The sequence below is a fragment of the Aedes albopictus genome, chromosome 2, assembly GCF_035046485.1.
Source record: "Aedes albopictus strain Foshan chromosome 2, AalbF5, whole genome shotgun sequence".
Classification (NCBI taxonomy): domain Eukaryota; kingdom Metazoa; phylum Arthropoda; class Insecta; order Diptera; family Culicidae; genus Aedes; species Aedes albopictus.
Window position 1 is genome coordinate 456,898,577 of NC_085137.1, and position 25,000 is coordinate 456,923,576.

Sequence of the window (25,000 nt, forward strand, 5' to 3'; positions counted from 1 at the left end):
GTCAACATCTATGTGTCCGTCCTAAGTCAGTGCCTACCATGATTATTACTACAGCCATGTAGGGTTCGGATCAGCATGCATTTGCTGGATTCACATTGAATGTGTAAAGAGTGAAAAGTGGGTAGTCACTGATCAGCGTGTAGAGTGACAGGTGCCGGGAGCGGGAGAGCGAACGGACTCGGAAACGGTAGTGAAGTGGAAGCAGCACCGGTGATAAACAAGCCAGAGGAAGTATCCGTGGCGAGTGTTCTTCTGGACTAGAACCCTACATCTGGCGACGAGGATGGGATGGACACTCGTTACGGTAAGTATGATTTTGGATGTTTATTTTCGATCTGGTTCTGTAAAAAAAAATGCTCCAGGGTGGAGTGCCATGGTGACCGACAGGTAGCAGGAATCGTTGAGTGTAGGTGTATTGATAAACGATCAGTGGAGAAGAAAACGGTGATGTCACAATTACACAACGTGTCCATAGTTTTCAGATTAGTTACGACAAATCGTTGTCGTTTTTCTAGAAACTGCTGTGTCGATCGGGCATTGCTTGGGGATTTTTGGAGGTGCTGTTCTTCGGATTAATTGTTTTGATCAAAAAGATTGCATTTATGAGTTAATATGATTAGATTATCAATGGAAAAACAAGTCCGTAGGCCGTGGCGGGTTGCCGGTCTGATGGATTTTCGACCGTGGCGGGTGCCGGTCCAGGGAAGATCGTTGCAGGGAGCCGATCAATGGAAAAATGAAGATCGTGGAGGGTTGCCGATCCAGAAATTTTCGACCGTGGCGGGTGCCGGTCAAGGAAGATTGTTGCAGGGAGCCAATCAATGGAGAAGTAAAGATCTTGGCTAGTTGCCGATCAAGAGATTTTTGACTGTGGCGGGTGCCGGTCCAAGGAAGATCGTTGTAGAGAGCCGATCAATGACGAAGTAAAGATCGTGGTGGGATACCGATCTACAGATTTTCGACCGTAGTGGGTATCGGTCCTAGAAAGATCATGACAGGGAGCTGATCTATGAAGAAGTAAAGATCGTGACAGGTTGCTGATCTAGAAAGAAAGATTTGCGACCGCGTTGCCGGTTGATGCAGAATCGTGTAAGAAAGCCGACCAAAGTAAGTGTGTGGTGGCAGGGGGTGGTTTCAGATTGGACAAAGTAGTTGATCGTGATTTTCGAAAGCAGTGGGCAGTAACAGGACATGTATATACTAACAGTTCATGGCTTGGAGGCAAATGAAAATGGGCCTAGCATGTTCTAGCAAGTACCGAAGACGTTCGATAACTGCAACATGTTTACATTGCACTTACCGAATCAAATTCAACAACTGCAACAACTGACAGACCTCAAAGAACTGTCCGTTGCTGCAGAATGCATCCAATGTGCATTTTAAAAACATCGAATTGCAGCAAAAGTGCATACGAGAAACACCGCATCACTGTTGACATTTCATTTTGACGGATGGCGGTGCGATAACTGCAATATTGTTACACTTAGCGGACTTGCAGTTAAAAAGCATTGCATAAAGCGCTTGCACCGAGCGAACGTCTACTGTAAAGGGTGCTAGGAACTGGATAATGTTTGCATTACTTTAGAGTGCTTTGAATGAAGGTTAGATTTCATACGTAGTTCCTGAATGCACGATATTTAACAAAATGCTTGTTTTATGCCTTGGGTATGGCCTAAAAAACAGTTTACCTTTGAAATTCCAAAAACGCATGGGAACCTGGTAAATAATAGATCCCTGGAAGATTGAAGTGGAAATGGAATTCTTCCGTTTTCTATCAGATATCTGGAAGATCTAATTGAATGAAGACAAGTATCATGCTAATGGCCACTGGGTTCGATTCCCGAATGAATCAGGAATTGTTCAACATAGTATTTTCGTGCATGCCTCACTATATACAAAAGCAAAATGGTCACTGGTGGACAAAGCTCTCAGTTTATAAGTCTAGTAGTGCTCAGGGAGTTGAGAGGCTAAGAAGCCGACTTTGTCACAAGCCAAACGTTACACTGGGAATTAAAGGAAAAGTGTGTATAGGAAGGATTAATTATAGCAACAACAACAGAATGAATATTTTGCATGCGCTGCATTTTGCACAAAGTTACCTTTAGTTGGCATGATATGCTATGCGATGCTGATACGGGAAGCAGGAGGAGGATATTCTCGAATGTAAATATTTGGTGGTTCGTTTGATCTGAAGGTAGATATTTGGAGTTAGAACGAAGGTGTGGAAGTTAATGTAGAAATTTTTAAAGTACCGTAGAGTGAATATGTTTGATAATTTGAAATCTAAAAAATCGTAAATCTTTTGTTTGTGATTAAGTGGCTCACTTCAAGCTATAGTTTAGATAATTATGAACTAGCACTAAGAAGAGTTCATGATTATACGCAAACGAACTGAACCATCAGAAACCGATATCAACAGAAATTCAAGAACGTGAATTGAGGTGAGTCGAACACAACGAAAAGGAAGAGACAAAAGCAGAGGCAGATCCAGGTGTTTGTGGCGACGAAGCCTCAACAAGAAAATCAAGAAAATTGAACAATATTTCTGAAGTTCTCGTTTGCTTGAGCCATTTGAAGTAGTAGTGAACAGCGCTGTTATTGGTAGTGGCCGTCACATGATGATGAATTAATCACCGTCAAAAGACGAATTCAGTATGCCTAAGTATTGTCGCCACCAAATCGGACGTCGCACAACTGAGAAGCGACGCAACCTAACTCGTGACGTTTCCTGAATCATTTCGGAAGTAGTGCGCATCTATCTTCAAATCATTGTTTTATAGATAAAACTAATACGTATACATGAATTAAACGCTTCAAGCAACAACAAAATTATGTAACATGCAAAGAGTGGCCATGTCTACAAATAGTTGTAACCACAGATAACAGACGTTTTTTACTAACACACGAAATGTGTGTGAACACTTTCAATCGTCGTTTCAATAAGGAAACCTAACTGGCAGTTATTTAGAGATGCGTATTCGTATTCATAACACTAGATAGAAAGATATCGCAATTCATTATATAGATGAAAGCTGTGAGCAACGTCTTTGGTTTTTTTTTCAGTTTTTACACAGGTTTTAAGATAAATATTGATCTATTATAAACATTTTATCTGTGCTGTAACGTATTTTTACTGACGCATACTTGTAGCAAGAGAGTTTTATAGAACTAAAAAAAACAGTTCTGAGCTGTTTACATTTTATTCGACGTTTTCAGCATATAGTGAAAGAACAATATTTGAGGCTGATGAGGATTATGTATTATTATTTTTGCGATTGACGAAGCCTAAAATGCAAAAGCAAAGTGTACAAAGATAGTTACAGTTATTTTAAGACATACGTAATTATTTTCAAACGATTGGAAATGTTGTGGCTTGTTCATGCAGAGATTTACTCTATAGGACAACTTGGAGATGTTTTTGGACCAGGATATGACTGGTTATAACAAATAGGTGATAATCATAAATGCTTGCACATATATGAGATACGTTAATGTATAATGTTCTAAAGTTTCTCGACTCAGCTAAACTTGATTAAAAGGATTATCTGTATCTACTTTACAGAAATGTGTGCTGTCGACCAGAAAATTTAGAATAAGTGGGAATGGGAGTGTATAATGAATAAAGGATATTGCTAGGGATCTAACGCATGTAAGCTAGACGACCATATAACAGGGCATGTCTTCAATAGGATGGAAAAAGACTCGGATAGAAAATCTTTAGTTGATTGTTACGTTATAATATTGTGATTGATAGCGTGAGAATCCCGAGAGTAGAATAAATACCATATAGTCGAATTCCAGTAAATATGAAATTCAAGAAAATTATACATAGGAAGATAAACTTTGTTCAGACGAAAGGTTTCTCAAGCTTTTCTTCATTTAAAGAAGGATGGGGGTGTAGGGTTCGGATCAGCATGCATTTGCTGGATTCACATTGAATGTGTAAAGAGTGAAAAGTGGGTAGTCACTGATCAGCGTGTAGAGTGACAGGTGCCGGGAGCGGGAGAGCGAACGGACTCGGAAACGGTAGTGAAGTGGAAGCAGCACCGGTGATAAACAAGCCAGAGGAAGTATCCGTGGCGAGTGTCCTTCTGGACTAGAACCCTACAGGCCATTCCAGTCACAAAAAAATAATGATCTGAACGAAAATTACTTGAGCGATTTCGTTTGAAGCGCATAAGCACACAGCTCTTTAGCTGGCGGTCTTTGTCATCGATTGACCCGTGGAAAATACTGCCACAGACAAACAGACGTAACACCTTGAACGATTTTCATGGAAATCCATCGCCCAGTTCACACTACCATCACCTGGTGGTAAAGTTGCACGAATCACTGTGTTGTGCAATATCGTCAACAGAAGGCGCTAGTGTGAAACGTCAAACGCATGGAAAAACGATGCGCGCGCCTCTGGTTGTGAAAGCCACAACTATGAAAATGTAAAATGATCGCTAAAAGCGTGGTCAATGGAAATTTCGCAAATGTTACGTCTGTTTGTCTGTGATACTGCGTTGTGAAACACCAGCAGGAAGCGCTAGTGTGAAAAGTCAAATGCGAAGGAAAAGGATACGCGCGCCTCTGGTTGTGAAAATCACAACTTGTAAGATATAAAATGATCGTTAAAAGCGTGCTCGATGTGATTTTTTTCAATGCTATTCGTCTCCAAGCGTCATCACCCCATTGCAAAATCGCTAGCGTAGAACGATCGACGCGCCACCATTTTTCGAATGTTGGAGAGCACAGGTACCTTTTTCGCGGTGTTGCTTAACCGTAAACAACACCGCAAAGAAGGTACCTACACCCCCCACTATTCGATAAATTTACCTAAATCAAGATTCGAACTCAAGATCCATCGATTGCCAGCTGCATGCCTTCCTATCTGCGCCATCCTAGAGATGATGAGTTGAAGCGTTTAAATCAAAACATAAACTTCCCGTGCTTTAATCATGATCAGACTCCTATTCAGCAGTGGTGAATAAGCACAGAACATTATGGTAACAACTGAACAGCACATTAATTCAGCTGATGCAAGTAATGTGTACAGCATAATTTTAGTTCTGCTATCATCACTATTATAAAGCAACAATTCAGCATGCATGCTTGTTTACTGCTTGCGATTGTTAGTTGGAATGTGACGTCTGTTTCTCTGTGATATGTGTGTTTGTATGTGATTTTGACTTTATTCTGTTCCCCAAAAATTTCCACAACACTCTCATTTTCCTTCCCCAAAGCAGCCATCATTGGTTCCCCCATCATGCAAGCTCTTGATCTTGAAAGCAAAACCACTTCAGCAGCAGCGCGGCGAAGCAAGATGCATTAATGGCCGAACAACATGCAATGATGGCGCATTGAAAATAATATGATCCCCTTGCATTCCATCCACACTATGCCTGTCGCTTGCTGGCGTTATCTCCGAACTGCAGCAGTTATCGATGGAAGAAAGAAGAAAAACCGCATAGATTTGCTGCGGTTTTTGCACTCAACCGCGAGAGCCGCCGCCACCTCATGGTTTATTGGCACGATAGTGAAACAATTTCACTTTTTCCTAGCCGCTCACGGTCGGTCCAACTAACTGGTTGCAGCTGCAGTAAAAGTGCATCGTTCCGGCGGGGTGCATTTTTAGAAAAGCGCGCGCGACTTTTCTTTCAAGCCCAACCAACAATCACTCCGCAAGACGCACAGAGGGACGGAACCGAGAGTTGGAGGTCAAAATCGTTATTTAGTCACAGAGAACAGACGTCCAAGCTCATGTAGTGCAGTTGTGTAAAGCATTGCAACGGTTGTTTTGAAATAACTGGGAATGTGGCCATTACGCGGCGCTGTCAAATTTCGAATCGGGGTACAAATTTGCCGTTGTTTTACCTTTTGGCGCTAGTGTAACCAAGTATGCACCCTAGTATAGTTCCACCAAGAGAATGTGTTGGTTTTACTTGGAAAACATTAATTGAATTCTTGTTCAACTTGTTTCTTATTGAAAATAATAAAACTAATTATCAATGGGTTGCTCAAATTTTGTTGCTGGATTAGTGAAATAATCATAAACATCTTGTTATTTAAGCAAATACAGCTCAGAATCTGAATAGGAAAATTTAAAGGTGCGCTAGTGAAATATTTCTTCAGAAAGCGCCATCATGGTGTCGAAACAAGTTTTTGAGTGGGAAAGTCACCGTCGATGTCGCTACTGAGCTTGTTTTTTCTTTACACAAGATTTTCAAGCAATTTTGTTCGAGCATGTTCGTCTGTTCTCTGTGATTTAGTGAGATTTTAAACTAAATACAATAATACGAAATAGTCGTGATGGAAAGGTAGTTAGAATCTCAAGATGGCCGCAACAATGGCCGACTTTTGCACCTTCTCACGATTTTGAGCGCACAAATCTCATAAAACCCTAAACCACAGACAAACAGACGTAACACTTGCGAAATATCATTCGACCACGCTTTTAACGAGCATTTTAATCGTCTTAGTCGTGGCTTTCACAACCAGATGCACGCGCATCGTTTTCTTTTGCGTTTGACATTTCACACTAGTGCCTTCTGTTGACGATATTGCACAACGCAGTGCTTCGTGAAGCATTTCCACCAGGTAATGATCGGTACATTGTGTGAAGTGGGCGATGGATTTTTACGAAAATTGTTCTAGATGTTACGTCTGTTTGTCTGTGCCTAAACAGTCGCACCAGGTCTTCCTTATTTTTAGCTTATTAGAAGTAAGCAAGGATAAAATAAAAATTGATACACTATCGTTATAAGCTTCTATCTTTTAGATTGTGCATCTTAGGTTCTGGTGCATTAGTGAACTGGTATTTTAAGACGTTTGTCCTTATTTATTTTATTTATTTATTTGCTATCCAATCTTATGACGTAAAACAATGTCTTTTTTGCTGCCATATTGTGAATTCAATCATAGTAAGTAACATGTTCAATACTTAAATCTATAATCTACAAACTAAATTGTTCCTGAAGGCTCCTTAATATGTTTTTGGTTCAATCAATTCATGTTGGCAAATCTCTGAAGAAGGTCCCGCTTAAATCCCCCAGATGAATTTATGGATTTTATGTTCACGGGTAACGCATTCCAACTTGCAACGCTTCGTACGAAAAATGACTGCCCATAGTAGGATGAGTAATGCTGAGGAATACTGAAATTCATATTACGCGGTAATCGCAATTGAGTGAGTTTGGTATAGAGATAGCCAGGAGTTTTAGTGGTAATGAGTCTATGAAAAAGCAAACATGATCTGTATTCATAGAATTTTAGAAAAGAACAACCCAATAGTGCTTTTTGTAAATGAGTCACATGTGAGTATCTGGAGAGGTTAAAAACATAGCGTATAGATGCATTAAGTGCTAGCCTAAATTTGTTGATAGACGCCATTGACGCATTGCTGTAAATGAAATCACAGTAAGTAAGATGAGGCAGATGAGATGTCCTTAAAGCGATCTGAATGGATATTTTACTAGTGTTTTTCTATGACACTGAACCGAGACATAGTAAAATATGATTAATTGTGATATATTTATAGTATTTCATTTATCTGGCAAAATAGGACGAAGTTCTGGTCTTCTAGCTCGGCTTACTTCTTTTAGATGAGTCCCACTGTTCAACGACTCCGCAACTACTGGAGCCTTACGACACGACAGCCGACACGCTGCTAGTGCGGTTCGGTAGAATGAACTTCTCCATTTGTTGCGCTTTTCTTGCTTTTCTTCGTTACCTGAACCTACCTCACCGATGGTGCTGTTTTATGCTGCGGCTATGCTGCTATATGGCTATATGGGAGAAAAACCGGCTCTCAGTGAAATGGCACACGGTTAGTAATCGGACGTTGAACTTGAAACTTTGCGCCACTCAAAAGTAGGTGCCTAAGTAGATACCAAGGTGATGGTAGGTACATGCTGCGGTGGGGTTCGATGCAGATGCAGCTCCGGTTCCCGGTGGCGGCGGAGGCTCGGGTTGCATGACTTGGAAAGTTTTTGCGCCTTCTTGATGCAGCGAGAAACGAGTTCGGATCCGGTGCAGATTTGAATTTGATTATGCCTGCCTGGAGTTCGAGCGAGGGGGTTGAGTTAGATCTAGGTTAGTAATTTTAATGTGCTGAATTAAGGTGAAACGTCAAGAAATCCCATTGCAATTTTGCATACAAACTTTAGAGGCACAAATCTGACGAACGAAGCATCGAACCAAGTCGCACTTGTTTATCCTACCTTTGCTCACTTGCAAAAAGAGGTAGCTTTTCCAAATCGAGAGCATTTGTTTACGAATTTTCAAGATTGGTGCTCTTGAAATCGTGAGTAGGGTGCCATGCCGGCCATTGTGGCAGCCATGTTTGTATTCTCTGAAGTTTCTCCTTAAGAAACACATTTTTGTCATCATGTAGTGGATCTTTCCATAAACATTCTGCTGAATGATATTCGAATCAGAGCGTTAATAATCCTCGTAAAAATGTCCAATACAAATACAATATATTGTATTGTTGCATTACAATACACTCGCAATACATTTCATTGTTGATACCATACAGAAGACAATAAAAAAGAAAATTACGTATGGACACAGACAAACAGACGTAGCACCTTCAACAATTTTCATGGAAATTCATCGCCCAGTTCACATTACCATCACCTGGTGGAAAAGTTGCACGAATCACTGTGTTGTGCAATATCGTCAACAGAAGGCGCTAGTGTGAAACGTCAAATGCATTCGAAAACGATGCGCGCGCCTCTGGTTGTGAAAGTCACGTACGTACGTCTGTTTGTCTGTGATACAACTATGAAAATTTAAAATGATCGTTTAAAGCGTGGTCGATGGAAATTTCGCAAGTGTTACGTCTGTTTGTCTGTGGTATGGATATGCACCATACAATGTATTGTAAATAAACATTTTACAATGTTAAGTATCGTAACAATAAACAAAATATTTTTTTCTCGAACAAATCTAAAACGCAAACCATACATTTTATTGTTATGATATTGTTTGAACTTTTTATACAATAGAAGGTATTCTTGTATAACCGTACAATAACAATATAATGTATTGTAGTATTATTGTTAGGTATTGTATTTGTATTGAAATTTGTATCCGGGAAGGCCAATGCAAATATTATTTTTCTTTTGTGTCCGAGTACGAGGGAGGGGCAAAAATAAATAAGGAACAAACAATAAAAAAGAAGAAAAAACTATTGGAAAATAGAATATTTTTAACCATTATTGAAATGTCAGCTATTGAAAAAATGTTTCTTGGAATATTTTTTATATTGAAAATAGAGTCACAGACAAACAGACGTAACACTTGCGAAATTTCCAAAGACCACGCTTTTAATGATCATTTTAAATTTTCATAGTTGTGGCTTTCACAACCAGAGGCGCGCACATCGTTTTTCTATGCGTTTGACGTTTCACACTAGCGCCTTCTTCTTCTTTATGGCTCGACGTCCCCACTGGGACTTGGCCTGCCTCGCTTCAACTTAGTGTTCTTTGAGCACTTCCACAGTTATTAATTGAAGGGCTTTCTTTGCCTGCCATTGCATGAATTTGTATATTGTGAGGCAAGTACAATGATACACTATGCCCAGGGAGTCGAGGAAATTTTCCCGACCGGAACGGGAATCGAACCCGCCGTCTCCGGATTGGCGATCCATAGTCTTAACCACTAGGCTAACTGGAGACCCCTACACTAGCGCCTTCTGTTGACGATATTGCACAACACAGTGATTCGTGCAACTTTTCCACCAGGTCATGATAGTGTGAGCTGGGCGATGGATTTCCATGAAAATCGTTAAAGGTGTTACGTCTGTTTGTCTGTGTTGTTTGTTTACATAAAAAATTCAATTTTTCGTATTCAAAATTAACTAATATTTTGCCTTGGTAGTTGCAATTTTCCAATTGAGTTGTCCAAAAAAAAGTCTCACGAAACCTACTGCAAGCCCATCCATATCTGAGACGAGACTCGCGAAGACGGTCTTCTTTTCCTCCACTTTGTTATTTTTTTCTTCTTCCTATCTGTGTTGACATTATGTTTTGGGCTGGTGGTTCAAACACGTACGTGACCGCATCACCTCACATGCAGTGTTACTGAATCCCATTCACGCACAAAATCATGTTGAGTTGAAATTTTGCATCGCCAACAATCGCCAAGCAAAGTAATCATTGGAATATTTTGTTTTCAATTTATTTTTGACAGTACAGGAGAAGAAAATGCTGCTCGGAGTGAATTTTGGCTTCAGAATTTATCTCGGATAGCAATACTTTACTCGTTTTAGGTAACGTAATCAAACGGGCTACAACTGACAGCTCAGTTGGGCTGCATTTGACGTTGCTTTTTTATTCCTCTTCGCGAGTCTCGTCTCAGATCCATATACGTGAGAACAAAAGATGTTTACAAAGTTCTTACAGATAGATTAACACGGGAAATCTGAACACTACCACATAGGAATTTGGATTGGTCATTGGTGATGGCACAGACAAACAGACGTAACACCTTGAACGATTTTCATGGAAATCCATCGCCCAGTTCACACTACCATCACCTGGTGGAAAAGTTGCACGAATCACTGTGTTGTGCAATACCGTCTACCCCCGTTGCACAGACAAACAGACGTAACACTTGCAAAATTTCCATCGACCACGCTTTTAACGATCATTTTAAATTTTCATAGTTGTGGCTTTCACAACCAGAGGCGCGCGCATCGTTTTTCTATGCGTTTGACGTTTCACACTAGCACCACAGACAAACAGACGTAACACTCTGAAAATTCTCATCGTACACCGATGTATCGGTCTATTTAAAAATTTGATGATTGGCCAACTGGCCAACCGTGGCGCTCGCATCGTTTTTGTTCGAATTTGACGTTTGCGCACTACCGCCATCTAGCTGATGGTCGGCCAAACTCAGTCCATTGAACATTGGGCGAACATGTTTCCGTGACTATGATTTGAATCGAAAACAGTTCGAAGTGTTACGTCTGTTTGTCTGTGCTAGCACCTTCTGTTGACGATATGGCACAACACAGTGATTCGTGCAACTTTTCTACCAGGTGATGGTAGTGTGAACTGGGCGATGGATATCCATGAAAATCGTTCAAGGTGTTATGTCTGTTTGTCTGTGCCCGTTGGGTTAACCACAGACAAACAGACGTAACACTATGAACGATTTTCATGGAAATCCATCGCCCATTTCACACTACTATCACCTGGTGGAAAAGTTGCACGAATCACTGTGTTGTGCAATATCGTCAACAGAAGGCGCTAGTGTGAAACGTCAAACGCATAAAAAAACGATGCGCGCGCCTCTGGTTGTGAAAGCAACAACTATGAAAATTTAAAATGATCGTTAAAAGCGTGGTCGATGTAAATTTCGCAAGTGTTACGTCTGTGGCGATTGCTTCCATAGTCTATTTTACGAAACGACAACAGTGTTGATATTGATATTAACACTCACGGGCTTGGGCGCGACCTACTGTCAAATTTTCATTCATGAAATTAGCGATCAGCTGATCCGAAACGTCTCGTAAAATGGCTCATTATCATCATTCTTGATGCCCACGCCAACAGACACCGAATACACAGACAAACTGACGTAACACTTGCGAAATTTTCATCGACCACGCTTTTAACGATAATTTTAAATTTCCATAGTTGTGGCTTTCACAACCAGAGGCGCGCGCATAGTTTTTCTTCGCATTTGACGTTTCACACTAGCGCCTCCTGTTGACGATATTGCACAACTTAGTGTATCGTGAAAGATTGTTTACCACCAGGTGGTAATGCACAACTTAGTGTGAGCTGGGCGATGGATTTTCACGAAAATTGTTCTAGGTGTTACGTCTGTTTGTCTGTGCCGAATACATCGACATTCCAAACTAAAAATATAACAGATGGCACTTTTTTGTGTGGTAGTAAAATCGAATTTTCTCGGTGCAGAAGTTGTTCCGGAACACGAGGTAAACATAGAAAGTTGTCCTTTCAAACCATTCTTGCTTTCTATTCACTAACTTTTTACATAACTACACTGAGCGAAAAATTCACTTAAATTCTACTTGAAATCTTAAGTAGATTTTTTCCATCTAACTTAACATTTGAAACTTAAATGATTAGTAAGTGAAAATATTCTACTAAAAAAATCCAATAAAATTTAAGTGAAATTTTTCACTGCCAAATCATATGAATTTAAAATATATTTTTAGTATAATTTCACTTGTTTTTGCTCTTATTATTTTATATTAAAGTAAATTAAAAAATTTGGTTCATCTTCGTGCCAAATGGTTCCCTTGAAAGTGGAAACATCTGAATTCACAGAACATATTGCCATCATCACACTCATGCATGGTTCGTTAGTGATGGCTGACAACTACATGCTTCTATTTTGCATACTTTCGACTGCAGTAAAATCCACTTGAAAACCATATACAATTTATAATACGATACAGTGCGAAATTTCCAATAACTTTCCATTGGAGATTCACTATACTTTCAAGCGGGTTTCACTTAACTCATGTGAACTCACTGAAAAATAGATTTTGGAACGGTTACTTGACTTTTTCCAGTGAAATCAAAATGAAATTTCCTCTCAGTGTATCCCGTTTTACATTCATGCAAGGGAACGTTCAAAAATTACGTCCAACATTTAGGGGAGGGGGGGGTCTACAAAAGTGTGACAGTACGTATATTGGGTATAGGGAAATTGCGTGACAGAGGGGGGAAGGGGGGTCTAGAAATCCCGAAAAACGATGGACGTAATTTTTGAATCTTCCCCAATTGCGATTTCTAATATCTTCAATCATTCTTATTCTTCCTGGTCCGAACCACACTTTATTTTCAAAATGACCGTTAAATCGTATGATGATTGCGATTTGAGTAGTATGTCTGTTTGTCTGTGGTCAAAAACGATGTTTTAGGGTCTGTGTCAATTGGCGAATTAAAATTAATTTTCACTTAAACTTGACAGTTCGATAATTATTTCCTTAGGAGAACTGTCAAGTTTAAGTGTTGAACTGTCAAATTTAAGTAAAAATTAATTTTAATTCGCCAATTGACACAGACCCTTAGAAACTCATCGGCCAATCAGTTATGTTCTGTGGTCGCTTATCTATAATAGAGGTAATAAACTATAGAGGGAGAATGTCGCTGGCGTCGCCGCCGCAACATCTCTTGCTGGCGAAGATAGGGAGGGATATAAGTGTCAAAGCGAAAAAGTATGCAGTTTGACAGATAGATACCCGGGATGTTTGCGAACGAGAACAAAGGGAACAGCAGCGACATTCGTCCTCTATAGTTTATTAACTCTATTCTCTTTATTTATTCATCGATCTTTCCGTCAATTTATTTTTCCGTGTGAAACGAACGAAACCGCCACCGACGTCGCCGACGCTGAAATCCAGATGTCGCACACGAATTTCATTTTCTCTGCGTTCCAGCTTCCAGCAGGCACGGCACAGCTCTAGCCAACTGACAGCTTTCCTCCTGAACTGCTTCACGAACTGCCAGCAAAAGTTGTCCGTCATCAGGTGAAAATCGCACGCTCTCGGAGTTGGCTGCGTGAAAAAGTACAAAAAGTCGTGAAATTTCCCGTTCGAACCGAACCAGAGTTGTGAATTATTACTGCCGAAGGTGAGTTCTGTGTGTGGTTAGTGAAATTTTCGCAGGGCGGATGAAATTCGGTGAGAAAATTGCTATTGAAAAAATTGGTTTTGTGTCGCAGTTGGTGAATTGGGTAGTGCTACGCCCCGGTAGCCATTTTGAAATTCGTTGGCACTGACTGCCCCTCCGTGAGAAATCAATATTTTGCTCCGGTAGACATCGTCTCGTGCGAGCGGAATAAGGTCGCTTAATCTATTTTTATGCCGTTTTTCTTTATTATCCAGTTCCAACCTGGGTTGGAACTGGATCAGATCACAGTTTCAACCCCAACCCGACTTCGGTTTCGCTTGTACTAAAGTATGTTTGACGTTGTTTGTTTACACATTTTCCGCCAATCCAGTTCCAACCCAGGTTAAAAAAGAAAAACGGCATTAATTTGTGTTGATTGACTTGCTTGAATTTAGGTGGAAAACATTCCATTTGTAATATCCTCAAAAATCGAAATGAATGCGTGACAGCAGATATTTATGTATTTACTTGTATTTACATCGGGACCGTTCGAATCTGAGAGTTCGAATATTGTCTTATTGCTTCAAAACCCGATGTATTTTTCCTTGACCCGATGTAAAGCTAAAGCTAATAGATTGTCGTATTTCTAATAAATTACAATTACAAAACAAATTACAGAATTTGTTTTAATTTGTACCATTTTTTAATTTTAGGAACCTAAACTCCAAATAAAAACATGGCACGCTATCGCGAGTGGGACCTCCAGTGCAAGGTCTACGTCGGCAATCTGGGCTCGTCCGCCTCCAAGCACGAGATCGAGGGCGCCTTCGGAAAGTACGGCCCGCTGCGAAACGTCTGGGTGGCCCGCAATCCGCCGGGTTTCGCCTTCGTTGAATTCGAGGACAAACGTGACGCCGAAGACGCGGTGCGATCGCTCGATGGAACGTAAGTTAGACTTAGTCAAGAGGGGGAATTAGTCGGAATGGAAGTTGATACGCGGTATTATTCATTACAGGAGATGTTGTGGAACTCGGATCCGAGTGGAGATGTCCTCGGGCCGGACTCGCCGTGATGACCGCAGAAGGCCGCCTCGGCGCTCGTACAGGTAATTTTACTCGTTTTCATTCACCTGCTCGACAGTTATTCTCTGCGAATGAGAATTGAAGACTTTTTTTTTGATTGATTACCTATACTTTTGCTCCCATCTACCTACTACAATACTTGACATTTTTACACCTGTCGACGTCTATTTCTCCCCTGACGCTCTCATTAAAAATAGCGACGGACCAACGCAGTTCAAACTAGGACTTTGATTTGCAACACCAGTACGATATTTATGAAGGGTCTATGTCGAAATGCTATGAGAATAGCTGTTATGAAACTGTTTTTAGTCAATTTAGGGTTCTAAAATAGTACGATCTTCCACGTAGTAAATGATTCCTTCTGAAGTTCATTTAGGGTATTTTACAGAATTTTAGTCTGAAGTTTTTTTTTCTTTTGAGGAATAATTCAGGCATTCAATCTAGGCATATGTCCAGGAACTCCTGAAGCATTTCCAGAAGAAAATTCTGGAAGATTCGCAGAATGAACTTTTGGAGGATTCTTAAAAAGAAACTTCAAGAAGATTCCTGTAAAAAACTTCTGGAAAAATTCCAAAAAGAACTCTTGGATAACCCCCAGAAAGGAAAGGAACCTTTCCCTCCTGGAAGGTTCCAAAACGGAACTTTTATGGGATTCCCACAAAGGGCTCCTAGAGAATTTTGAGAAAAAACTTGTGGAGAATTCCAAGAAAGTAAAATTTTTAGAAAGATCTTTTGAATAAAAATCAAGATGAACTCTCAGGTAAATCCCCGTGGAAAATTGATTCGCAGAAGAAACTTCAAAAGATAATCCAGAAATCCCAGGGGTTAGCAACACTTCCAAACAAAAACATTTTATAGATTTCCAAGATATGGCCAAACAGAATCGTAGAGAAACCCCAGAAATGTTTCTGGAAGAATACAAAAAACAATTCCTGTGGGCGATACCTAAAATACGTTCCAAGAGATTGCATAGAAAAATTCCGTGAGATTTACGAAAGGTCATGGAACCTATCAACCTACTTTACCAGTCATATGTACCTAAAAAACTCCTAAACTACGTAGACTTAATTTTGGCAATCTCAGATGCCCCAGGTAGACTTTCGTTCATACGAAATTTTCGAAATTTGTAAGATCCGTAGACTTTGAACAGACCTCACATTTTCAGTGTGGAATGCCATCCCTGCCTGTTGAAGAATCCTTTGCTAAACTCCTGAAGGGATTTTCGAAAGGAACTTCTACGAAAACGACGAAAACCCCAATAGATACTTCTCAAGGAATGCAATAACAGGCATAGCGAGCCCTAAATCAATAAATGTGGAGCTCTGACCGAACCCTACGTTGAATGGTGGTCGGGCAAGTTCGCGGGGGTTTTCTGCAGGAGCTTTTCCCATAATTTGGTTCAGACGTTTTCCTGGAATTGCTCCCAGAGGTTCCTTCCGGAGATCTTAACAATATTCGCACAAAGTTTTCAAAAACAGTCACGTGCTTTTGAAATGTTGATACCGAGTAACAACAATACTGCCCCTATTCGCATAACAGTCCCATGTTTGCTGGATTTCCTATTCACATGGGACTGTTGTGCAGAATAGCTCCTGTATAATTTCCAAAGGGAACTCTGGCTGAAACTCCGGAAAAAAAAAATCTTCCAAGATGTCCATGACAGGTATTGCCGTGTACAGCTTAGTTGTCCCGTTGTAATAAGAGGATTTCCATAGAACATGGGACAACTATGCTGCACACGGCAGGGTATGTCCCGAAAAACTATGTGAGACATCTCAGGAACAACACTGGAAGGAACCTGATTAGACTAGTTCCTGGAGACACTGCGAAAGATTTCTCAGAATTTATTTTTTAAGAAATACCTATCCCGGGAGAAACTACTGTAGGAGAAAAACTCTAGACACAAAAACTCACGATAATTTCTTGAACAAACTACTGGAGAAACTGTCAGAAATTTCGTGCGGGACTCTGGTATACCAATAATACCTCCGGAAGAAATCCCGGCATAATTACTGCAAACTATTGTAGAAACCCGTGAATAATTGTTGGAAATTCTGGGAGCAGCATAGTTGTCCCATGTTCTAAAACAGCAAACTGAGAAAAAACGCGTTCTAAGTTTCAGCGTTGTTTCCTTCTCTGACAAAAACAAATTAAGTTTCCTTCTCTACGAACTTGAGTGTAATAATAACACAAAGTGAATTCATCTGCATAGCGTTAGAATTGGTATTTATCATTGAAGTATGATCAAAAAGTTTCATGAACATTCAATTTACTACATTATGTCGAGTTTTGCAGCATAAGCTGTCCCATGTTGAATTTCACAAAAGATATCAGGATTTACGGAAAATGTTAAGGATTCCCTCAGAGATGTTCTGATAGCTATTTATGCGCATAAACTGAACATGGGATAGCTTTTAAGAAAAAATAAGTGAGCATGGGACAACTTATGATGACAAAACTGAACATGGGACAAATTGACTTGATGTTGCTTTCATGGAGTTTCTGAACAAAGTATACTAACAGAGAGTAGATTCTGAAAGAATACGCATAAATAGACGTTTTGATGATAAAAAGTCAAAATCGTCAAAAAGTAACATGAGACAACTATGCTGCACACGGCAGAATTGTAGTAGATATTCCAGGAATAAATCCTGTAGCTACTCTGGGAGGAATGCTTAGAAAATATCTGTAATAAATCCCGAGAACACCTCTGAACATCTAATTGCGGAAGGTAATTCAAGAGGATTCCCGGGAGCAACTCTAAGAGAAATCCCGCAACAACATCTAAGATACATCCTGAGAAAAAAAATGTCTAGAAGTCCTGGGAAAAATCCCAAAATCTTGTCTTACTAGTTGTGTTTGATCTAGAAAGATGGACTTGTTGTACCTATCTTAGTTTTTCAATTGAAACTGTGATGTCGAACTGTTACCCAAGCTACTAGTGGAAGGTCGTATTATAGACTGCACGATTCAGTATGTCATTTTTACAACGGATAAACCTGTCAAATGATAAATTGATTCGCTGACATTTTTTTCGGCTCTACCTTATGATAACGCCGTTTCGCATAACGTCATCTGGCTCAACAAAATTCGTGCTGGCGATGCTTAGAATTACACAAAACTGTTTATGCAATTCAGTATCATAATTTCTATTCTATACTACTCATTTCAATATCATAATGACGTACCGTACTCTTCCATGCCGTTTCATTACACAACTAGAATGAATTGTGTAGTGCAAAATGGTTGCATAATGTTCATGATGCAACTCATTTGAGCTGCATTATGAACATTATGCAACGCAAATGAGTTGTAATGAAAAAAATCATTGCATAATTTTTTTATGCAATTCAGTATCATAATTTACATTTTATATAACTCATTTTGGTATCAAAATGGCCAATTTTTACGAACTGGCTCATTATGCAACTGAAATGAGTTACATAATGGAAAATAGTTGTATAATGTTCATAATGCAACTCATTTGAGTTGCATTATGAACATTATGCAACTCAAATGGGTTGCATTATGAAAAAAATCATTGCATAAAATTTTGTATGGAACTCGTTGCAAAACTCGATTTTTTTAGCACTCTTCGTATTTATCCAACTCGGCAAGCCTCGTTGGATAAATGTACGACTCGTGCTGAAAAAATCAACTTTTTGCAACTTGTTACATAAAACTAGTATGGAACTCGTTTCAAAACTCGATGTTTTCAGCAATCTTCGTATTTATCAAACTCGGCAAACCTCGTTGGATAAATGTACGATTCGTGCTGAAAAAAAGTCAGCTTTTTGCAAAATGGCGTTATGTCAAATCAGTTATCATTTAGTACATACATTTATACATTGTAATCTACTGGACCAACTCTTCTATAATACACCATTACTGTTACTGTGACCACTTTCTTAAAGACATGTTCCTGAACTTACTACTTATTTACAACATACATTGTTTTGTTTTTGAGTTACCTATATTAGAAACTCCCAACCCTGAACTCAAATAAAAAAATATAAGCGTATGCCAATGTGTTTTTTAACCTTCGGTGATCAACCAAATTTCAGGGCAAGCTCTTCTAAGAAACTCTGCGTCAGCAACTTCCGCCACAGAACTTCATCTAACCAACCTTCTACTAGTAGTTCGTCCACCACCAAAACCACCACCACCACCACCACAGCCATCACCACAACCAACCAAATCACCAAAACCACCACCACCATCACCGCCAAAGAAACCTCTTCAGCCTCTTCGATTTCTTCTAGACCTCTTGTTCGCTTTTTCGTCGTGCAAGTTCGTCAAGTAGTGTCCCATCTACTACTACCAAAAGAGCGACCGCCGCCAACTCAGCTGCAACCACCAACATCACTTCTTCTACTACCACTACTGCTACTACCGCTACTACTACTACCACTGCAATCGCCAACGTCAGCACTTCTTCAACAACTGCTGCATCGTTCGACGACATCGCTCAACTTACTGATGCTGCTGCTGCTGCTGCCGCTGAAAACAAGCTTCTTCACTTGCTCTCAACCGCAGCAACAACAACAACAACAACGCCAACGAACTTTGTTGACATTCATTCTTCCGACCTGAGGGAAAGCGGACATCCCTTTCAACCGGGCGGAATAGAAAATTTGCTTGAACCTGGAATAGTCAAGCAACATCTCCCACAAGAGCACAGCCTTGAACCGTTGTGCCCAAAAGCGCGAAGTAGATTCTTCGAAGAATATCTTCGCACGCGCGCAACATTGCGCGATCAACGATCTTCTCCACATGCACCCATCTTCTTCAACACGGCGAGCTTCAACGATCTTCCGGGCTTCTTCTCCCAACTGCCGTCGTCCGAAATCAACGCAACGCCGCCTACAGCCTCATCTCATCAGTCGTCTTCCGAATTGTTCTTCCTACTACTCTACGACACCATCGTGACAACCCTTCTACTACTACTACCTCCACCACCACCACCACACCAGCCACCTATAATACTACCGCTTCTAGTATCGAAATGTGTAGTGCGCAAGAAAAAAAACGATAAAAACGCTATCTGCCAACAACGACCATGTGCGCGCCTTCCTAACATTGTTGCCGCGTAGCCACCCGCGTGTATCGTGTGTGTTTCGCACGCAAAACCTAAAAAAAAGCGAGCGCTGCGCTGTGTAGATAGTTATCAACCCGACCGAGCAACGCGCCGCGTCCGACTTGCCGTCGAACCCCAGGTCATCAAATCAACACCACCACCACCACAACCAAATCAACCAATCAACAACCGACATCCTAGCTTTTTCGAACAAGACTGCGAGAGCGAGAGAGTTCCGCCACAGGCCTGTGTCCACCACAACACTACTATGTGCAAAAAAAATTGAGCCTGCGACACCCTCACACACTACTCGTTCCTTGGAAAAGGTAGGATGCATTGTAATTCCTGTAATATTTTTCTTCTTTCTGTTTTTGTTTTTTTTTGTAGTTTTTCTTCTTTTTTTGTTCGTATTAGTTTTCATGTGAGATCAATTGCGATTTCTAGCTGCTAACAAAGTTTTTTTTTTGTTTGCTCTTATTACATTCATTGTTATAATGTTTTTTGTCTATTCTCTTTGAAGAACTAGTAGTTTAACCATCGAACCCGCGTTAATCCTTTAGTACGCGGTGTTTATGTGTAGTTCGTTACATCCGGTCCGTTTTTCCCCATCCTATCAATCCTTCCCTGGGCTATGTTTCTAGAAAACAGCAATAAACAAGAATGAAATTTATATTTCTTACAATGGTTTCCAAAAAGCTTATTGTAGCTGAAGGTGAAAACATGTAATTTGATGCCTTTATGCTGAAAACTAGGCACATCTACCAGCTTAATTACTCCTTGCTTCCTAAAAAAATGTGTTTGACGTACTGCCGGTGGAAGCATATTTGTCCCATGTGCATTTGTGGCAATATTGAGATTTTGCAGCTCAGTGTACTATCATATAGGGAAATAAAAACAGTTAGTTTGTTCCGAAAATTATCGAAAAAATGCAACGCCGATTTGTCACTTTCTAAAAAGTGGACGCATAAGCGTCACGTTTCATTGCAAATCCTATGGAACAATAAAATCGCTCTAAAACAAAAATTGGTGCTCAAATTCAAAATTGGTCGATGTTATAACACGATTCAGCACTTTTGCTTCATAGTTGTGGCATTTAACTTTGGACGCGATTTTCTCGATTGTCTGTTTTTGCACATGGGACAATTATGCGTCCACCGGCAGCGTAATGCCGTAATAATTTTATGATTTCCAAAGGAAAGACTTACATAACATCTTAAAATAACCAAAATTATTTTCTGAATCAATGAAAAGGATACCGGAAATACTTTTAATTAGAAGGCACAGAATGTTAGTAACTGACGAATTGAGAGATAAAATGTGTGGAAAAACTCGCGTTCTGGTGGGATTCGAACCCACGACTCCGTATTCGCTAGACCGGCGCTTTAACCAACTAAGTCACAGAACAAATAACGATTCTGCGGAATAGAAAGCCAAACTGATCTCGAAGCCACACAATGAACACTCCTTTTACACAAATCCATCTCTTCATGAAGAGAATTTACCATAATTCCCCAGAGAAAATTCAAGGAGGTGTTCTGGTTCTTATCTTGGAACAAATCTTCGATTCTTTTTTTCCAAACAAAATTAAGAAGCTATTTCTAAGAGAAACTCCAGGAGAAATCCGCGTGAAATTCCGTAAAAATTTTGGTATTGAACCCAGATTTGGAGAGATCTCTATGAATAGTTCTAGGGGAAACCCCGGGAGAAGTCTCGCGAATCATCCCTGAAGCAATTTCGGGTAAATCGCCAAGAAAGTCTTGGTGGACTTCTACAGAAGTCATGGAAGAAATCCTGGGATGAATCATTTGACAAATTTTCAAAGGAACTTCGAGCAAAATCTCACAAGAAACTCTGGGAACGATTCCGGGAAAACACGTATAAACTCCTGCGCAGAAATTCCGGGAGGAACTGATAATGAAATCCTGTGAGGAACTTCTGTATAAATTTCTCCAGGATTTCCAGGAAAAACCACTGGCGATATCATGAGAGCAATGTCAATCAAGGAGGAATCCGGGAAAATTTCCAAGGAAAAAATCGAAAAGAACCTTTGGAGGAGTACCATGAAGAATTGCGCGAAAAATCTCGGATTGAATTTTGTTAGAAATACGAAAGAAGTTCCGGAACGGATCTTGTGAGATCCTGGATGAATCTCGAGAGAACTTCCCCTCCAGAATCATCATCTTGCATTTTTGGAATTTGCAGCGACTACAACTTGTTCCAGAATTCCTGACTTCTATATTCTAAATACCCTCGGGGTTTTTGCCTTGCAATGCTTCTGCGGTTTTTAGCAGAACTTGATAACATAGTTATCCCTCGTAAAGCCGCCATTTGGTGTTGGTTCAACAGAAATGCATAGAATTCTTCTATGGATTCCTCCCGGAATTTTATACGCGATACCGTCATTGAAATTCGGGGTTCCCTTTGGGATCTTTTCCAGGATTCTTCCAAAGATTTTACAAGAAGTCCTTCAGAAAATCGTCTCAAGTATTTTTGGATTACTTCTGGCAAGTATTTTTGGATTACTTTTCGGTATATCTCCCGGAATTTGTTCCGGATTTTAACCGGGATTTCGCCCAGATTCATTCGCAGATTGCTTCCTTAAAATTTCTCACGGGTTTCCTAAAACAGACGAGGATAAATCCGCTTATTTTTTTCCAAGGAATTCTGGAAGTAATTCTAAGAGAAACTCCAAGCAAAATCTCGCGAAGAAGTAGTAGATAAATGACGAGGAAAACTTCTGATAAAAATTCCAGGAAGACCACTAACTGGAGCTTTGGGAGAACTTCTGGAGGAAAATCCGAAAGGAACTTAAGATATGTAATCTTGGATAAAATCTAGGGAGAAACCGAAGGAACTTTGGGAGAGTTCTAGGAAAAAAAATCTCATTAAAAACTAAAAAGGAAAACTCAGGTGGAACTTCTGTAGAAATCCTAGGATAATCACTGGAAAACAAATGGAGTAATTCTTCTCTTGGAGAAACTTCGGAAGAAGCTCTAGAGAAGACCCACCAAAGTCTCTAGAAGATACCTATCTCTAAAGGAATTTCAGAAACGAATCACTAGAGAAACTCCAAGTGAAATCCCCGGAGATCGACGAACAAACTCAAACTTTTTCGAAGACCCAGTTCGGTTAGGATGGTGCTTGGAATCCAGTTTGACTTTCTATTTCACAGGATTGTTACTTGTTCTGTGGGTTAGTTGGTTAAAGCGCCGGACTAGCGATTCGGAGTCGTGGGTTCGAATCCCACCAAAGCAAGTGGTAATTTTTTCACAAGTCTATGTCTCAATTTATCAATTAAACACACACTGTGTCTTCGAAAAAGAGAAACCCATTGAGACGTTTCCACAGGAACTTCTAAATAAATTTCTTGAGAAACTGCTGGCGAAATCCAAGAAGAACCACTGACAAATCTCTGGTATGAAATTGGGTTATGGAGGAATCCCGGAAGATTTTAGAGGAGTTGCGGGATTAATCATGAAATAAATCGGGGATGAACCAGCCTCGGGCTGAATTTCCCCATAATAAAAAGTAAATAATAATAACATGAAATAAATCCTAGTAGGAATCCATCTAAAACTCCTTCCGGGATTTTTTGTTTTGGAATTTCTCTCAGTGTTTCTCTCGGAGGATTTCATCTTGAAATATCCAGGGATTTTTCACGGAGAACACTCGCGTCATTGTTCTTGGTATTCTTGAGTTCCTTCCAATATTCATTCGTAGATTTTTACAAGCACTCCCCCAGGTATTCCTTACGAGTTCCTTCTCGTTATTTATTTCTCCTGTAATTCCATGCGGGATTTCACCCGGAATCATAATTCGTATAATCATTTCTAAGGGAACTTTTCTGGAGGAATTCCGAGAGAAATTCCTTGAGTAACTCCGAGAGAAAAACCTCTAGAAGAATCCTTGCGAGGGCCCTTGGAAGGAATTAAATGGGGAATGCTAGAAACAATTCTGAGCGGAGTTCCTAGCCAAATCATTTCAGGATGAATCTTGGATGAACTTTCCCTTCAAGAATCATCAGCTATCAATTGAAATTTGTGGAATTCTTTTATCTTCGGCATATTGATCTTACCGGAAAGAATCATATTTTCCTGGAAGTCGAGAAAATTAAGATCTTTGATCATACCGGGAATCAAACCCGCCGTCTGGGAATTGGCTATCGAGAGCCTTGTACACAGGGATTAACTGGAGACCCTACCTGGAGCTTGTTAAACAATGCGTCCTCAAGAAAGCTTATTACCTAACCTTCACCATCGAACCCAGCCCAGGGTAGGTCACAACTGTTCCTTCACAAACCCTCATTCATCTGATATTACGTTCAATCTATTGCTCGATGTTCGTGCAATATCGTTTTCTTCACAAAACAGTTTGCTACATATTGCATCTTCCATCGCTGTGCATCGCCGCCTTCAACCTTCGGCTGCTTCTACAGCTAGTTGCGCGACCCGTTCTCAGAAGATCGATATGCTTCGATCGTGAGATCAGCTCAGCTTTAGAAACAAATCTGCATCATCTATCCATCATTTCATCAAAATCGACGACACCATCACACATCTATCTACAACAACACACATCTCTACCCGTCCCAACGAGAGACTCTTCCTCCGCCCAGACGAACACCGTCCTTGATCGATCCAAAGAGATCGTCAGCGAACTTCGGCAGCGCGCTCGTGCATCGCCTCGCCTACATCTGAGCCCCGCTCTTCTGCCCGTTGTTATATCACCCACCTAAACCGTTGCGACGCCAGCCCCTGCCAACACTCGCCTACTACAACTGCCACTACAACTCTGCCACCACATTTCTTCCCGTGTCAACTTGTGCATCCGCTTGCGAGAACTCTACGAGAACTCCTCCGGAGTTGTCCCGATCAGCCCACTTCCATCTAACTTCCAACGACGTGCCCGGAAGCGGTTCTCCGCCAGGCTCCCTGGACCAATACGCGCAGCACTGAACAATGACTTCCGTCGATCGCTATGTTGACCGTCGCCATCTCAAACCAACTGGCTCATCCAGCACTCTTCACAAACATCCAAGGAAGTCCTCGTTCGGTACCGTCGAATGGTTTCACCGCTTCCGTGCGTCGCCGCCGGCGATTCTCTTCAACAATATCGACCAAGTCGACCAGTTTCCAATGTCGTCGACTCAGCATCGCCCAACAACCGCAACCCTCCCAGCCCAGCCTTAACTACATCGTGTGCGTTCTCTACTCTTCTTTTCCAACCCGATTCAACAGATCCCGATCGCCGCGCCGTTC

The 25,000-nt window shown here is 40.6% G+C and overlaps 2 protein-coding genes across 2 annotated transcripts in view; one reads left to right on the forward strand and one right to left on the reverse strand.

Moving 5' to 3' along the window:
- The window catches only part of LOC109397934 (transmembrane emp24 domain-containing protein 5), a 548,078-nt gene that overhangs the window by 223,711 nt on the left and 299,367 nt on the right, over positions 1–25,000 (reverse strand). The window lies entirely within an intron of this gene.
- LOC109418954 (RNA-binding protein 1) lies at positions 13,446–25,000 on the forward strand (the record flags this gene model as incomplete). The annotated part of the gene is given in 4 exon segments (XM_019693175.3): positions 13,446–13,604; positions 14,297–14,528; positions 14,599–14,688; positions 24,980–25,000. Coding segments are annotated over 3 exon segments (320 nt in total), but the record flags the coding sequence as incomplete, so codon positions are not given.